Consider the following 19589-nt stretch of genomic DNA (forward strand, 5'->3'; position numbering starts at 1 on the left):
CGCCATTGCGCCCAAAAGAATATCTGCTGAGGATATCATGATACGGATTGAACGCGGGATCCGACACCTCCCAAGCCACGTCGCCAACGATATTAGACTGGATGTAGCTTGTGTTCTGACCAAAGCCAAACCACCTAAAACCAACATGCCCAGTAAAGAAATTAAATCTCTATTAGAATTAAAGAAAAACAAGAAAATAATAATCACCAAAGCTGACAAAGGGAATGCCACAGTAGTGCTGAACCAAAAAGATTACACAGGTAAGCTGAAATCTCTATTGTTAGATCGTGCCACTTACCTCCCCATCGAATGCAATCCCACCAACTCACAAATTAGAAAACTCCACAGGCTCCTTAAGAAGGTCACTTCTTGGCCTGTGGAAATCACCAACAAACTAAAACCATATAACTCCATACCCCCCTGGATTTATGGACTCCCAAAAATTCACAAGGAAAACGTGCCATTACGTCCCATAGTGGATGGCATTGATTCCCCCACATATAAACTAGCTAAACATTTGGCCAAAGCTCTCTCACACTATACTGGCAACACACCTTCGTACATAAAAAAACTCAGCCCACTTCAAAGCCAGCATAGAAAACCTTACACTCAAACACACTGACATAATGGTCAGTTTTGATGTCTCCTCCTTATTTACGAATGTCCCTCTCAAAGAATCCTTAGAGCTAATCCAAGCTAAATTTTCTCCCGATATCACAGCCCTATTTCAGTTCACAATGAACTCAGGCTATTTTGTTTGGCAAGGAAAATTCTACAAACAAATAGAGGGGACAGCCATGGGTTCTCCACTCTCCCCACCCTTGTCCAACTTTTATATGGAGACTTTTGAAGGGCAAGCCTTGAACTCTGCCCCACAAAAACCAACCATTTGGCTTCGCTATGTAGATGATGTATTCGCTATTTGGCCACATGGCTCCGATGCACTCCTCTCCTTCTTAACACACTTAAACAACCAACACCCCAGAATCAAATTCACCCTGGAAGAGGAAAAAAACAACTGCATTCCGTTCTTAGACACACTAGTCACCCGCCAGCCTGATGGAACCTTGGTTTTCTCAGTATATAGAAAACCCACCCATACAGGCAGATACATTCACCAACAATCCCCCCCTCACAACAATATGGAGTCATTAAGACACTACACAACAGGGCAAAACTTATCTGCTCGAATGACAATGCCCTAACCACAGAACGAAACCACGTTCTCAGCCAATGGCTACCCGCCCCCCCAAAAAATCCAAAAAATTAAAACCAGTAAACCACAACCCCCCCTCCCCCTCACAACAAGGATTACTCTAAATCCATCACCATACCTTACATCCGAGGCACCTCAGAAAAAATCACAAAAATCCTAAAAAACATAACTTAACTTCTTGTTACAAACCATATAAAAAATTGGCATCCCTGATCCGCTCAACAAAAGACCAACCTCCCCCCCTAGACCTACCTGGTGTGTACCAGGTCCCTTGCAGCTGTAAGCTATCCTACTTCGGCCAAACAGGCAGGACAGCAAATATCAGAATTTCAGAACATAAGGACTACATCCGGTTTCACCAATACAGCCACTCTGGTCTTGCTGACCATGCTCTGGATACCTGCCATAGAATATGGTGGAAAAAAGCCAGGATAATACACCGTAGCAAATACAGATATGAAAGGCTTTTCATAGAATCAGCTTCAGCCCTAAAAAACGAGCCTAACCTCAACAAATTTGGCTGCATGAGACTTCCTCAAATTTGGGAAACCTACATCAGAAGACCTTCAGCCCAATCGCCCAAGAATACCAACATCGCCCACTAGAGGACACCATCAGGACTTTAGGAGAAATATTAGCTTCATTCTTCTTACTCATTTATTGTTTGTGCTGTGCCTGCGTGCACATATCTTGTACCTAAGTTCTTGAAAATGGCAACGTGACGTTGCCGAAACATAGAAATATATTAAAATTTATTTTAATGTATATCCTAGTACGTTGTAATTTCCTGAAATAATTTAGTGAAAATGCATAACCAACGTCTAAGCTTTTCCACGAGAAGTTCCATCCATTTATGCTTATATTTTTCAATTTTTTCTTTTACTGGTTCTTGGTTTAATTCTTTCATAATTTCTTCATTTCTTTTGTGATCAAATAGGGTATACTTTGCAGTTTTTCTCATTAACTTCATTTCTGCTGTTGTTAATCTTTGTCTTTTTGTTTTATTGTCCAGATTTCGCTTCCATACATTAACACTGGTAGGGCTAATGTATTGTATACTTTTAGTCTGGTTTGTTTTTGAACTAGGTTTGGTTTAAATATAGAGTTAATTACACCTGTTATTTTTAAATATTTTCAATTTTCACGTTTATATTTTTTTCATTTTCATATGTGATCATACATCTTAGGTAGTTAAATGAATTCACCTGTTCTAAGATCTTATCTATTACTATTTTAGTTCTTGCTGGATCTTGTCCTTTAAAGGCCATGGTTTATGATTTTTCTGTTGATATTATCATACCATAATCTTTGGATATCTCATTTAGATCTAAAATAGCTTTCTCTAAGTTATCTTCAGAATTTTTAATTATTATTTGGTCGTCGGCAAAGAGGAAAGTGTTTAAGTTTACTGTAGGAGAAAGTTTAATTCCTTGATGTAAATTTTTAATTATGTCCTAAAGTTATTATAATTATTATGTCCTGTCTTAATTATGTCCTAAAGGTAAAATTAAAAATTTTCCTGGATCATCCTACATGGACTAGTCTCTTTTTTTTCTTTGTTGAGAAGCTCAACATTACACACGTCAGAGTGTCATATGTCCTTTTGGTATACATATTAAAGAGACTATGCAAATCTGTTTGCATGAATGTTGTCAACTTCCTATGCCAAACATAACGGTATCCTTCCATGGCAGATTTGCACCTCCATCCTGCAACCTCTGACTTTGTCAACTACAGAAATCTCATACTCCATCATCTGTCTACCTGCAATTGTTTAATGCACACAGAGTAACCTACTCTTTCTTGCCCATCTATACTGATGGTCGAAGAACTGACACCTGTGTGTTTTCTGACATTACTCTCTCCAACTAGATCCCACCTGACTGCAGTAATTTATACATACTCGGAGCTCTTTATACTCTCTCCTATGTATAATCCACATCCAGTGCTGTGGTGTTAGGTGCACCTTTTTGTACAAAATGAAAACTCTTCGTTTTGATGTTCATTTGTGCTGGATTCTCAGCAATGGATTTAATGGAAATGAGACTGCAGATACAGCTGTTAGATCAGCTTATTATTTTTCAATGTGCTGTTTAACATTACCATATACAGGCTACAGACCCTTTATAAGATCAAAACTAACTGCTCAATGGCAGTCATCATGGCAGGAAGCATTGAAAAACAAATTATATGATAGTAAGCCTTAAAATAAGCATCGGCATTTAAGTTAACATAGAAAGAGAAGAGAGGAAGTTGTTCTTGCTAGGCTCTGCTTAGGTATGAATGAAATTTCTACCTATCTAGCCAAGCCATATACACTCAGGCAGATATTATCAGATTCAGATTGCATGATATTTTTAACCTTTTACAAAGAATTAATCTGTACAGACACATTTGTCTGTATTGCTTAACTTAATTTTTGTACATACATATTATTTACTAATTTATCTTTGATTGTTTATGTACTGCTGTAACCTTTGCTATGGCACAGTATACCCTTTGTTCTCGTGCCAATAAACAATAAATCAACCCTATAGAACAAAACAAAAAAAACATTTCTGATTATGTACAATTTTTAGTGAAGATGTCAAATTCAGTATGGCAATAGACAACAGAATTAGCAATGCTGGTATGATAGGAATCTGAAGAATTTATATGGAATCAGAGAAATTAATAAAAATACTATACCACCTGTATACAAGACAATGTTCAAAACAATTTTTTAACTTATACATCTGTGAGCAGGGTTAGAAATAAGACTTCATCAAAAACTGGAAACCACAGATAACATCATTCTGAGAAAGATTAGGAAAACAAATAGATGGCATCAGTGGTTGAATCATCTTAAAAATTGAGAATATTAGGAACAAACTTGACATTGTTATTATTCAGAAATGCATTAGAATGGGAGACAAAAGGTTGGCAAAGCAAATATTTTGCCAGGCTAGCAAGATAAGACTCAGAAAAGACCAAGATCTAGGTGGATTTCATATACTAAGAAGTGTCTTAGAAGACCAAAATATAAGATCTGACAAGATTGGAGTCAGATTGATAACAAATTAATTTTGAAGAAAATTGTTGATAGGAACTTAGTACTATGAAAAGTTCATCATAATATCCTGTTAATATGCATCCTTGATGATGATGGTGATAATGGATATTCACTCATGTATAAACTTTAATACTCAGAAAAACTGGTGCATTTGAATTAATAAGTCATTCACATGTTTGTAGCACTGATTAATTAACTATTTACATTTGAAGAATGCTCTCCCTTTTCATGCTCATAAAATATTCCCTAGAATGAATATTTTAAAAGTCAGTTTACATTTATAATGGGTGATGTCACATGTCACCCATTATAACTCTTCAGTTTACAAACTTTTTGATATTTTTTTTTCCTGAATGAAGCATACTCTGATTTGCACAATATGGATTATGTTATGCCAGTGTGCAATGCTGCAGAAGTTGTAATATACCACTTTGGATGAGTGTAGTCATAATTCAGTGTATGTCAGTGTTGGCTAATTCCTGATTAGTTTAAATATGTCTCCTGGGTAATGTAAATCCTGGGATATTATTACTACATGGGTATCTCTAAAGTTCGTAGCCTCATTGCAGAAGGCCCACACTAGCCATTATTCATGCAAATACCTATTATACTTGAACTTATTCATCCTACCAGTTGAATATTACTGGGTTAAAATGTTTCATTATTGATTAGTTAGAATTTCTTTAGATATTTGACACATTTATAGCACAGTCGTTAATTATATTTTAAATGCATTCTAATCGAATGTCTGCCTTCTTGGTCATGTCAATCTCAGACTAAATACTGATTAATAACATGTCCTTTTCATTCACTTTAAATGTATTTTAGATTAGAACTGAAGAAAAGCTCTCATTTAGCTGATTGACTGAAAGAAAAAGGCACTCGAGGATATTAACAGACTGACTGATTTGTTTACGCATCAGTAAAAAATGTTGATAACAAAGTGTCCACTGAAATTGAAATAAAATGAATCAGGAAGATGAAATGGTTGATAGAATTATTTGCATCCTTTACGTGCATAGGCAGGTAATTAATAATCAAGACAGACACATTCTGTAAAATCAGTATTTTGCAAATGATGAAAGAAAGAAGGATTAAGTTCTCATTAGATCTTATTCATTTTGCTACAGTAGAAATACTGTTATTATGTTTTGTTAGAGAAAGAAGATTGAAATTTCCCTTTTTTTTTCTCTCTCTCTCTCTTCTCTTCTTTTCTTTTAGTTTAGTGCCAAAAATAATAAATGGAGGTATTGCTGGAATCATTGGAGTTACTTGTGTTTTTCCTATTGATCTTGTGAAGACAAGGTTACAGAATCAGCAGATAGGACCACATGGAGAGAGAATGTATAATTCTATGTATGTATTTTACTCTTTTTTTCTGTGAATATGTAAAACGTTTATTATATTAAAAGTATGCTTTATTATAGCTCCTAGTTGCCATTCAAGGGATGGATATGTCTAATCAGAAATTTCACCGGGAGATACCAAAAGATTGTAATTTAACATAATGAATCAACAGTGTGTGCTATATTATAATAATTATCAACATGTTAGTTAGCACAAGAATAATATTTTAATATTTGCCAAATATTTCAGTCTGAAATTAACAGACTATCATCAGTGGCTTGATAGGAACAGTTTTTACATGGTGGAATACAAACAATTGATCATTCAAAAGTAGAATGAGCCATGTTACGTGATGTAACATTGCTAAGCACTAAAGAGAGGTAAATTTCATCAGAGTGATGAATAAATTATAGGTATCAATTTGCAATTTCATACAACAATCTTAATTTATAAATTCAATTAAAGATAACATTAGACTAATGTAAGAACTAGAAGGTCTCAATTGAAAAAAAAAAAAAAAGGTGTTATCCAAATCAAACTTTCCCATATTTTTGACAAGGATAGGCAATCATTTCGATTGAAGTTAGGGTGTTGAAGTAAGGTATCAGCACTCTCTTCTTTGAATAGGCATTCGAATTTATAGCGACATCTCTGTAGAAGGCGAGTCCTGGGCCAGAAAATGTTGTGGCTTTTCTCTATCCCATGTTGCGCCAATCCAGACTTATTGGATTTGTTGTGAAGAATGTACAATTGGCATTCTTCTATTCTTTTTTCTATAGAGCTGGTTTGTCCAAAGTTTGCAGTCACACGGAACTTGATATACACCAGGCAGTGACATAGTTGAGCATTTATCTTTAGAAGAGGGGAAATAGGTGGATATTTTATTAATAGGGATATAAGTGGCTATTAAATCATATTTCTTCAGAATTCTTGAAATTGGTTCTGAAATTCTAGAAATATATGGAATTGGAACTCGACGTATTGATTCTTTGTTGTTCTGGATTGGATTGTAGGAATTGAACATATGTTGTGTAGTCTTTTCAGAGAAGCCATTTAATTTCATGTAATGTTTGATAGTGGAAAGTTCTTTCAGTAATCGTGGGGAGTTGAGAAATTAGTTCTAGCTCGTCGAATTAAACATTCTATGATTCCTGTTTTTTGATAATGATGATGAGCAGATTGTTTGAGACTGTAACATCCAGTAAAAGTGGGTTTTCTGTAAACTGTTGTCAGAATACCTGAAGGTGAGCAGATGAGAAGGATATCTGAAAAGGATAACTTTTTGTCTTTTTCAATCTCCATGGTAAACTTGATACGAGGGTCTAAAGAATTGATTTTGGCTAAAAAGGAATCTCTGTTGTGAGGCCACACTGAAAAAATGTCATCTATGTATCTAACCGAAAAGGAAGGTTGAGGGTATATAGATGAAAAAAAAATGTCTTCTAGATGCTCCAAATAAAAGTTGACTAGAGCAGGTAAAAGTGGATTTCCCATGGCTGTTCCTTCAATTTGGTTGTAGAATTTGTTTTGACACAAGAAATATCCAGAGTGTATCACGAATTCGAATAATTTTATGATATCTTGTGGGAAGATGTCAGCGAGTAAATGTAAAGTCGCTTTGAGAGGTACATTCGTGAATAGATTCTACATCGAAGCTCATCAGTAGGTTGTAAGGAGATATTTTTTAATTTGTTTAAGAATCAGAAGAGTTTTTCAAAAAAGAGCATGATTTGCTTATATGAGATTTCAATAATTTTGCTAAATTATTTGGCTCTGAGGTAAGTAGGTGAATCAATACAGTCAATAGTTGACTGTATTGATCAATCAACAAATATAGGACAGAGAGGAATGTCTGTCTTGCGAATTTTTGGTAGACCATACAACCTAGGAGTCTTGCAAAATGAATTTTTAACGTATATTATTTCTGGGAAAACTCCCATGTTACTCCTCTTTATAAACTATTATGATTACAGCTATTTTGCCTGCTTCAGTTTAGGAGTACCCCTGTTTAAATGTCATTGGCTATTTACTCATGGATTCTTAGGGCATTATGAGTGTAGATGTGCTAAAAAGTATATGTAGCCTAAGGAATAGAAAATTGCACATACCTTTTTCTGGGTGTTGTGGCTTTTCCTCAGTCTGCGATGTCGAAAACTGCAGAGTGTGTGTGTGTGTGGGGGGGGGTAGGCAGTTTGGTAGAATAAGTTAGAAAAACCCGGGTTTTTCTAACTTATTCTACCAAACTGCCTACCCCCCCACACACACACTCTGCAGTTTTCGACATCGCAGACTGAGGAAAAGCCACAACACCCAGAAAAAGGTATGTGCAATTTTCTATTCCTTAGGCTACATATACTTTTTAGCACATCTACACTCATAATGCCCTAAGAATCCATGAGTAAATAGCCAATGACATTTAAACAGGGGTACTCCTAAACTGAAGCAGGCAAAATAGCTGTAATCATAAAAATGAATTTTTAACCTTTCTATAGTGTCCGCATCTAAATTTATAACCTCATCTAGAAGGGAATTTAATTTCTTCAGTTGCTTGTTAGTGGAGTCATGATAAAGTTCTTGGTATGTTGAGCGATCTCAAAGTAAAAGAGAAATTTTTCTTCTGTAATTTGAAGAATCCATAATTATTGTCGCTTTTCCCTTGTCTCTGCTTTAGTGATAACAAGGTGACTGTTGTTTCTAAAGGAAAATGTAGTGCTTTCTTTTCAGAAGGAGATATGTTAGAAGGAGGAAGCTTGGCTTTAAGTAGCATGGGAAAATATGGAAAAGTTTGATTCGGATGACACACTGTTTTTTTTTTTTTTTTTTTTTCAATTGAGACCTTCTAGTTCTTACATTAGTCTAATGTTATCTTTAATTGAATTTATAAATTAAGATTGCTGTATGAAATTATGAATTGATACCTATAATTTATTCATCACTCTGATAAAATTTACCTCTCTTTAGTGCTTAGCAATGTAACATAACATGGCTCATTCTACTTTTGAATGATCAATTGTTTGTATTCCATCTTGTAAAAACTGTTCCTATCAAGCCACTGATGATAGTTTGTTAATTTCAGACTGAAATATTTATTAAAATATTATTCTTGTGTAATGTGTCGATGATTCTTAATTTCATGTCACAAGTGTGTCTCAAGAATAGAGTGCTATATTATAGTTGGCACCAGATGTGTGATGCAAGCATCATGGAGCTGCCGTCCTGCTCAGGAGGGGGCATACAGTCAGTGATATTCCTGTGAGTGAAAATTGATAAGAGAGACCAGTGGAGAGTTACAAGAAATGTCCAGTTTAACAGGAGAGCCATAATCAGTTAAGTACAATGCAGTATAATATTGGTGTGTACTAAGGATCATATGTTAACCTACATTGGATTAGCAACCACAGTTGATGGCTTCACTGATTTTCAGTATTGTCAGATACCTTGTTCAATGAATCTTTACTCCAGTGGTTTCACACATTAATGGTACAACCATGGTATGGTGACAGCACTGTGAATCATTGGGTTTCATCATTCCAGGTGGCAAGAATGCATGCTAAGTGATGTTGATATTGTGGGAAGTGTTTATTCATTGCTTGGTTCATCATTAACGATGGCGCATCAACAAAAATAATGCACTACATGTTTGCAACTTTTGTAGTTAATATTCAAAAACATCTTCATTTCATGTAACTTTCCTGTAACCCTTTTTAAATGTCTTTCTGCTACTTTTGAAGCATAGCATTTTCACCAACATGAAATACTGTGACATGATTGCTAAACTGCTCCTCTATATATTCTTGTATCATCATTTTCTACTGTGCCATATATTTCACTCATCTTCAAATTTAATAGCTCCAATATTTCATCTCTACGACATCATCTGGAATACAGTAATAAAAATTGTAATAACAGAAAAACACACACAAGTGAAAGATCTTATGTAGAAGCCTAAAGTCCCAAGAGGACACTCAAGTCAGCCTTGGCTTTTGGCAGGTCTGAGAATTGCTGTTTCCCAAATTTGGGAAGTTTCACCTAACCATATTAAGATTTGGTTCATTTTTTTAAATCTTCTGTTAAAAAAAAAAAAGTCTAAAGTTTCTATGCTGCGGTGAAGCATGGTAGTTTTTTTACCCCATTTGATTCTCTGCAGGTGTCCAAACCATAGTCAGCTACACCTGACTGACATATGTTGTCAAGAGTAAAGAAATCTGAACAGAGATGAGGAGGGGGAGGATAAGACCTTGGAGAAAAGTTCCGGCTACTTTTCTCCAAGGTCTCCTGGATATGTGCATTCTTCTTGACCTAATGGCCGATGGGGTAGCAATGCTACTTTATTAGGGAATTATTATAGAACAAGGTGGCTTCCTGTTACCTTCCATATCCAATAGTATCCTATGTCTGTAGATGTTTGTTCACAGGGGATCAGGTTGTCTGTTTTGAGGGGTGAAAAACCCTCCACCTGCATGAGATCGGCTAACTCACCTTTAATTGAAAAGCTCTGATAAAGGTTCTTTACATCAACGAAATTCAAACCTATGTCTTTCCTAGGTTTGAATTACTATTACCTCCATCCTCGATGTAGGTAATAGTAATAATGTTATTATAATCTACATGTTGAAAGGGATGCAAGGTGATGGAGGAACAATTTTTAGTTAATTTGTTAACAGACTGCAATAGGACAAATTAATATTTAGAATCAATGATGTGTGGGCAGATGAGTGAAACATCATTTAGTCAGGTAAGACATAGAAAAGGTAAAGAATTTTGCTAATAGTAGACAAGGTACAGCCTCTGTAGCTCAGTCAGATAGATGAAGCCCTTTGGTTAGAAAGACCTGGGTTTGAATCCTGTGTAAGATGCAAAGAACCTGTATCATGGTTTTTAACTGGAGGTGAATTATCCAGTCTCATAGTGAGGTGGCAGATTTTTCTTCTGGAAACTAGAGTTTTTCATCCCACAACCAGGCAAAACCAGCCAGTAGAACACATGCTATTTACAGACAATAGGCTTGGCCACTCTATCCTCAAATTATGCTTACAAAATCCAAGGATACTTTGAAGGTCACTTGGGCAAGGATTCTTGGGCATTGAGTATCTGTTAGAACCATTGATGATGAGTAGACATGACATTGAAAATGAAGTAGATGTTCTCTTGTATTAGGCTTGTGAACAGATTTGGTTACCTAGTTACGTTGATATGATAATGTGGAAAGCAAGCAGAGTTTGGTAACCATGATAATTTCAGAGCTGTAGAATGTTAAGTTATGAAGATAGCTTCACAGATTTTAAACTGTAGATTCTGATATAAGGTACTGAGAGGAGTTTACCATATGTCAAGTGATTTTTCAAAGGGTAGAAGGAATAAAAAAACACATAATCACTAGAAACTGCATAAAGGTGGTTGGTAAAATAATAGTATGAGGAGTAAGTTTATTTCCATGGAGAGTGTGGATGATTGAAAAGCATTGTCAGAGAGTATCATGAATATAAGAACTTTGAATGCATTTAATATGTAGTATTGTGACATTTAGAAAAAATCTCCTGCATTGAGTTCTTTGACTCTTGGGATGAGTTATAATAATTAAGAATTATTGTTTGTGGGTATGTGCAACTAAACATGGAGAATATAAATAGTGCATAACTTAAACATGTAGCTAATTTATATTTTTGTTATAGGAATCAGATTCTTGTTTACCTTCCTTTTTCACATAGGTTTGACTGTTTTCGAAAGACATATACTAGAGAAGGATTCGTTGGGATGTACAGAGGTGAGCAGTTGCACTTTTAATGTTTTACTCTGTCTGCTATGAATAAGTAATGTATATGTCATAGGGGCTGTTCTAAAAGTAATATACATGTGATCACTTGAGCACTGCATTTTTCACTATTAAAATATAATTTGTTATACACCTACATACACTTCAACATAATCTTCCATGTAATCACCATCCTTTTAAAGAAACTTGTCTCAGCAAGAAATGAAAATGCACATTAAGCCTTTGGCAAAAAAAAAAAAAAAAAAAAAAAAAAAAAAACTAATGAAAATAGTCATATCATTGTTACTGTAACATCAGCATTAGTCTCAAATGCTAACCACTCTGCTGTAAATAATTAAAAGAACCACACACAAAAAAAAATAATAATAATGATGATGAATGTCTAAATAGTGCTACATTCAGAATTTGTCACCTTGTTGAGATGCATAACTACACTGTTTGTTATCATTTCCGATCTCTTTCAACATACAACTTCTTTTATTTTATCCATAATGTGTTACAATAATAAGCTGCATTAAATGTGCCCCCTCTTGGAGAGAAAGCATCATTTTATACATCTCTAAAGACCATTATCATAATTTTTCTCATTGATGGGACTGTTTTTGGTTCATGGCAGCCTTGAGTGCTTGAATATCATGGGATCCACTTTGAATCAAGTATGATATGAGTTTGGATCACAACTGTTATTGTTGTTGCAATGTTCAGTTATGCCACAATTGAATTTTCATGCACTGATTCCAAAATATAGAGACTTAAACGTAGACAAATGTGATATTCCCATATGTATTTCATCATCCAGGTTAGCATATCCATTTTGGAATACACTTTGCCACAGAAACCTATTTTCTGCTGTTCTCATTATTACCATATATGCTAACACAATCAATATGAAATTAATTCGGTATTTTATCTGTTGTGTGCAAAACATGAATTCTCTTGTCTTTGCATGTGTATATCAGAAGTGTTTAGAAAATAAATATCAATCTGACTGCCTGGAGATATAAGTACAGTAGTGGAAGTGAGCAGAAGTGAACAACATATGAATGATAACATAAAAGAATTTGTAGAAGATAAAGAAAATGTCAAAATGATAAGGAGAGAAAAATAACACTGCAGCTAGGTGGAGTCCTTTGCAGAACAAAGAATGAGCTCAAAAGATTGAAAAATATCGGAGCGGCACAGAAGAGAAAGAAGAAAGACAAGGGGTGTGTGTCAAGAGAAGGCAGAATACAAAAGAATAAAGAAGAAAAAGTAAGGCAAGAGGTGATTCTATAATGAGAGGCATGCTTAAGGAGATTGCAAAAATTAGTTTCACAGTATCATTAAGCATATGTGTGTGATGCTCTTGGAATGAAAAAGAAAAAAAAATGAAAGAGTTGATTGTTTGAGAAGTAACAAGTATAGTATGAAAGAGTTATGAAAACACAAAGAGTGAGAGAATAAAGATAGTAAGTTTGCTGTCATGATAGGAATTTGATGATGATGAAGTTCCAGCCTCCTTCAACTATAATCAGTCATACAATCCATAAAAGCACTGGCAGATAATGGGACATTCAGTAGGACTGTCAACACTGTTTCCCATTGTAAATTATTATTATTATTATTAAGAGAGACCTCCAGGGAGTCGAGGGAGGCCACATACTATGTGCACCAGCTATTATATATATATATATATATATATATATATATATATATATATATATATTCTTGAATTCATTCGCATTGCTTGCACACACATCCATTGGCAATCCATTCTAATCACACACTACTCTATGAGAGAAAAACCTAGTCCTCACTCCCTTCTTAGCAGCATTCATTCTCAGCTTCCAAGGATGCCCTCTTGTCCTCCCCCCTCTATAAATTGAAAAATTTCATCAACTGAAATCATGTATGACCCTTTCAGAAGTTTGTAAGTCTCAATCATATCACCCCTCTTTCTCCTGTTTGCTAGTGTTTAAAGTCTTCAAATTCTCAATCTCTTCATAATCAATATTCCACAATCCTGATATCATTTTTAGCACTCTCCTTTATACTCTCTCCACTACATCAGAATCCAAGCACACAAGTAGTCCAAGTGAAGTCTTATCAAGGTCTTATAAAGAGGCAAAATAACATGCTTATCTTTACATGTGAAAGTTCGTTTCAGCATTGTAATTATTTTTTGAGTTGTATTTGCAGTCATTGCTATATGGCCCCTGAACTTCAACTTGCTATCTATTAACACTCCAAGATCCCTAGCCTCATCACTTTCTTCTAGCATAATCCCACCAAAATAATAAAACATTGGATATCTAATCACAAAAAAGTGAATGACTTTACATTTACTGACATTGAACTGATATCCATTTGCCCATGCCCACAATTCCAGCCTATTCAAATCATTCTGTAAGTACTGCATATCAGCAGTGTTCCTGATTACCTTGTATCTTTGCATCATCAGCAAATAGCTGTATGTCACCTGTCAAATCCTTCCCAATATTAATATACAGATTGAATAACAATGGATGAAGGACTGATCTTGTGGTTACACCACTAGTTACCTTAAATCTTGCAGACTCACATCTCCTATATATACCACTTTTTGATATCTGTCAATCAGCCATCCTCTTATCCACACTAATATTTTATAATCCAGACATATATTCTCCAATTTATGCAACAGTCTTCCATGCTGTATTCTGTCAAAAGCCTTAGCAAAATCCAAGAGTAACATTATTCATTGCAAAGTAGAGATTCACTGTCAACCCATTTCTGAATGCAAGCTTTAACTACGTTTTCCAAAATCTTCACCACCACTCCTAAGATATTGATAGGTCGATAGTTGGATACATTGATCTTTGAACAACCCTTGTGCAGTGGGATTACTATACATTCCTTCCATTCCTGCAGAATCTTCCCTGTTCTGAGACTCAAATTATATAGCCTGTTCGAAGAATAGTTAGTTCAGCTGAACACTCTTTTAGCACCCATTAGAGCTGTTGCACAAACTGAATTGTTATTCAGTTTGTGCAACAGCTCTAATACCTCCTCTTCACAGACCTGATTTTCTTCATTCAGTGAAGAGGTATCAGTGAACTCAATGTTGCATACACCAGGTTGATAGCTTTTGCAAAATGGGCACTCAGTTGAACAACCTGTTCTGCATCTGTCACCCTCACACCATCTGCATTCAGAAGAGTTATTGTTTCATATTCATTTTTGTCTTTAGCTTGTAGAGCCAGTTTCTTTTCATATTCAGACTTAGCTTTGTGTACAATAGTTGACTATTCTCGCCTGCTGCTTATAATTTTCATAATGGACATCATCCTTATGCACACGGTATTCCTTCCACATCATCCATTTCTTATGAATCTCGCTTGATAAGATTACACATCCATTTGACTCCCTACCCTCTTTAAACTCTTGGGACAAATTCTGATATTCCATCATTTAAGTATTTTTTAAATGTTTCCCATGCACTGCTGACATTCTTCCCATCCTGCAACAAATACCATTCCGCTGAACTGAGTTGGTCATAATTTCCTGCTTTATAGTTCAGAATATAACCTTTTTTGAATGGAACATTCATAAACTTAGTCACTTCCCAAGTGAGTACCGCATGATCACTGTCACCAACTGGAGGCAGAATAGTTACGTCTTTAACGAAATGCCCTCTGACACTATAATCAGATCTAACACTTTTTGACCCGAAGTTCCTTCTGTCACATTCTGCTTGAGGAAGTTGTCCTGCAACAGCTCAATAAATTCAGTTTCATTCTTCTCATTGTGATTTCTTAGCTACCCAATCAATTCAGATAATTAAAGTACTCCCATTATCATTGCTCTTTTCGTGCCCATCGTCTATATTTGGTGATGCATTTCTTCATTACTGGCAACTGATCCACCAGATCTGTAACAACATCCCACTATGTAATTGATCTTGTGAGTTTCCACCTCTCACCAGATGGCTTCAAATTTACTGCCACATGAAATACTGTTAATCATGGGTCTGAACACTAACTGGATATTCAAGTCATCCAATATCATTAGCAGCATGCCCCTTCCTCTCCTATCCTGTCTATCCTCCCTAAAAATACTGTACCGTTTACACTCGATACCAGTTAGTATGTCTAATTCTGATAGCCAGGTCTCACTAATGCCTACAATCTAAGTTCCCAGCATATTTACCAAGGCAACAAACTCTACCCATTTGTTTCTGATACTCATAGCATTCGTGTATAGACAATAATAATTTAACTGCATGTTCTTTTGTATGTCTGCAGTCTCCATGACACAATGGGCAACTTTCAGCTCTGTGTTCTTCTCTAGTACTTTATACACGTAGATATTTGAACTAGACAAACACAGTTGAAATCGTTCTCTCCTCCTAATCATTTCCATGATATTCCCATTCCCGTTATTAGCACAATTATATAATATTGTTATTCTTACCTCAAACTCACTCTACACATCCAAAAACTTGCATCCATTCTTTCTACACAGCCCACGCATTGAATTGCTTGCCATCATAGCACTTCTTAATTAATTTTTATCATATTGAGATAATATACTTGCTATTTTCACTTTCTCACTCTTCACTCTCGCCTCTTCCAACAACCCTTTCATATCCTCTCTCATACTTGTATAGGTAAGTCGTTAGTACCTACAATTATGATCTTTTTTACTTTTCTTTTCTGTTTTTGAATTGCTTGTGTTATATTTTTAATATTTGCTCCTGGAAAAATCAAAATTATAACCCATTCATCAACAGCATGTTTTACGATAGAATTGCTATACCAAATAACATCATTCTTTTTACAAACAATGTTACCTACCTGATTTTCGTTAGTTAGTAAGTAACAAAAATCAGGTAAGTAACATTGTGATTTGTTGTTTCTTATTTTGCTGCTTAATTTTCTTTTCCTCCCTATGTTCATTCAGACACCTCTCGATGTTCTGTAATTCCAGCGTTGTCGTCTCTGATAATCTACTTATGGGCAGATATAAAAAAGGCATACATTTTTACTTGTCTCTTGACAAATGACAACTGTCAGTTGGATTAGTTCACACAATAACCAATCACATCTACTGATTTCTGGGTGCTATTGTCTCATTGCACACTCTGCTTCATCTTCTGGGTTGGTTTAAAATTACTGGAATACAGATGACCAGCTGTGCCATCTGTACGTCTATTCAAGGGGCTCAGTGGTGTTCGTATTTATGACCGCACACCCGGGGTATTAACATAAATGCGATGCAGTGTTTACATGTTAAAGTGTCTTCTTCATGAAGCATTATTATATTGTGTTTAATTTTAGGAATCACTTTAAGACAGGAAACAATTAGGGGAGTGTTTAATAGAAATAAATGCAAAAATATAATATCGGTGATATTGCTATTCCATTAGTGTGAATGTGCACCGCACACCCAGCACACTCTGAATACATATATACCCTTGATACATATTTAGGAATATCATAGGAAGCCACCAAACAAATCAATTGTCACCTTCCTCTTTGTATGTTCAGCTATGGTGGATAGTTTTCTTTCATCAGATTTTTCAGTTAATATACATCACTTAAATTCTTCCTTCAGTATATTAATGATCTTCTCTCTTTTACAAATCCTGTTCATAGCTTTGCTGATGACAGCACTCTCCATTCTTTTTTATTTTCAATACCTTGTGCTCAGGTGACTCATGCTTCAAGATCCTCTTTAACCAATTTCCTATATCCTTTCCATTCTCAAGTGTGAGAGGGATAACCAGGTGAATTTTAATGCCACCAAAATGCCATACTGTCTCATTTCCAGGAATTTAAGACAGTGCTGCTCTCTCCCTCACTTTTGACAGTATTCCTCTTTCCAACCAGCACCAGTTTTCCCTCCTTGAGATTAATTCTCACATGTAATATATCCTATATACATATCAGGTCCATAGCTTATTCACCCCTCCAAAAACTTGGTATTCTTCTTTGTTCCAAACAGTACTCTACTGCTTAATTTCTGATGCTTTATAAAGCTCAAATCTCTCCAACTTTAGAATACTGTTCCCCACAATTTGGGATGATGCACCTAAAACTTACCTCAGAATGCTTGATTGAAGGGAGCAATTTGTTTAATTGATGAACTCTCCCTCACTGACTCCTCCTAGTAACTTTCCCATAAATGCTCAGTTGTTTCATTATGTCTCTTCTGTAGATATTTCCTGCAGCCTACCATCATATAATGTAATTAGCAAAATTATATTAGTTTAACAAGATTATGAACTACTGAATACCCTCGAACAAAGGAGTTTTTTTTTCAACAGTGAAAAAGCTGATAATGGCAAGTCTATAAATTAAAGATGCCAAGAAATTATATTCTTGGTTCAATTCTTTATCCAAGAGTAAGTATCTTCACGACTGGGATATTTGTATATAATGACTAATGACTTCACATCACTTGCCATAATGCAAACACACACACATACTTCCCATAATGTATAATGCTATACATTATGGCAAGCGGCATTGTCCAGACTGGTTTCAACTATTATTGAGGTCTCATCAGTGGGAGCCAGACCCAGAAGTGATACCACGGTTGAAATAATGCAGAAGTCATATATTTCCCATATATAAGTTTTTATTTTTACGCTGAGCCCATACACGAGAGGTTGGTTGATCAACCTATAGTACATTAGTTACATATATGGGTAGTGGGTTGGGAAAGGAGCAGAGGCATAGTGAGTCTATGGCCAATGTAGCCCTGGCCATAGGTGTTAATTTTACATAGGTGCAAAAAGTGAGATTTTTAAAGTTTTTTTTTTTTTTTTTTTAGAACAGCGCAATTTTCTTTCCTGGCCATAGGTGTCAAAATTCTTCACGACATCTCTGGAAAGGAGGAACTTATTTACATTTGATTTAAAAGACTGTATATTGTATTCCTTGGGAAACATATCAGAGGGAAGAATGTTCCACAATACAGCAGTAGCAGAGATGAAGAAGATGGCTTTGGGATGAGTGTAGGGCTATGGCAAGACCGCAACATGCGGTCGTGACATAGCCCTGCACTCATCCCAAAAATGTTCCGATTATGGTCACACGACCGAAACGGCTCGCATCTCGTTAACGCCCTTCCCTGCTCCAGTTTTCCCATAAAAACCCTTCCCCAAAAAAGGGCCCTTAAGTATAATAATATATATATATATATATATGTATATATATATTATTTTAGAATGAACAAGAAGGAACACGTTCAAAGAATGAAAACAGAAAGATTACCAAAACAAGCCTTAAAGTACAAGTCATTAGGAAAAAGAAAACCAGGACGTCCTCTTAAACGATTCAATGATGACTTCTAAGGCCATACTAGGCCATACAGGCCATACTAGGCCTAAATCCTTGATACGTATGATGATGATGATGATGATATTATTTTAGAAAAACCTGGGTTTTCAAAATTATTTTCCCTCCTTGTGCCTATCACTCCCCCCACACCCCCTCCCCTTTTTTTTAACAGCATAACAGCAGAAATATGGAGAATGAAGTCATCCTAGCATCTAAACAAGGTATGTACAAAATTTTCTTCCTCAATTATTCTGCTATAATTTCCTTTAAAATACACTTATAATACCCTAAAAAAATTTTCTTGAGTAAAAAAGCCAATGTATTTAAAATAAGGAACACTCCTAAACAAAAACAGGCTATGATAGCTATAAAAATAATAATTTAATATCGATTTAGTTTAGCACAGTAATTACAGTGTTATAGTTACTGGAGTATAATTGTTGTCACAAACCTGTTTCACAACTGGAGCATAAGTTTACCCCATACAAAAAAGGACCTAGTTCAGTGTGGCCACTGTTCTCATGGATCAGAAATTGCATCCTGTACACATTCTCAACAGCAGGATGTAACGTGTGAAGAAATGTTTGTCATGTTGACCTTCAGGCAACCCCACAATGAAAAATCACATGGAGAAATCAGAGAATGGAAGGTGGCCATGCAACTGGAAAGAAGTGGCTAATCATTCTTTCTTCTGTGAAGTGATGCTGTACCAGTCATGTGATGTGGAGAGGTGCTCCATCTTGCATAAAAATGGTCACGGCCATGCATTCCATAACTTCAGGAAAAGTTATGGAATGCAAGTTTATCCACCCACTATAGAGACACCATAGAAGAATTTTATGACAAATTACAAGAAATGATAGATGCAACACCAAAGCGAGATTTATGGCTACTTAT

At 35.5% G+C, this 19589-nt stretch overlaps 1 protein-coding gene across 1 annotated transcript in view; it reads left to right on the plus strand.

Annotated features, from left to right (window-relative positions):
- LOC150093727 (mitochondrial glutamate carrier 1-like) overlaps positions 1–19589 on the plus strand; it is a 158300-nt gene that overhangs the window by 63634 nt on the left and 75077 nt on the right. Inside the window, exons 2-3 of the mRNA XM_090412653.1 lie at positions 5490–5624; positions 11324–11379. Of these exons, the coding sequence (XP_090268779.1) occupies positions 5490–5624; positions 11324–11379 (191 nt within the window). The remainder of the gene's footprint in view (positions 1–5489; positions 5625–11323; positions 11380–19589) is intronic.

The sequence above is a fragment of the Typopeltis vanoorti genome, chromosome 23, assembly GCF_054136105.1.
Source record: "Typopeltis vanoorti isolate ZY-2024b chromosome 23, IOZ_Tvanoo_1.0, whole genome shotgun sequence".
Taxonomy (NCBI): Eukaryota; Metazoa; Arthropoda; class Arachnida; order Uropygi; family Thelyphonidae; genus Typopeltis; species Typopeltis vanoorti.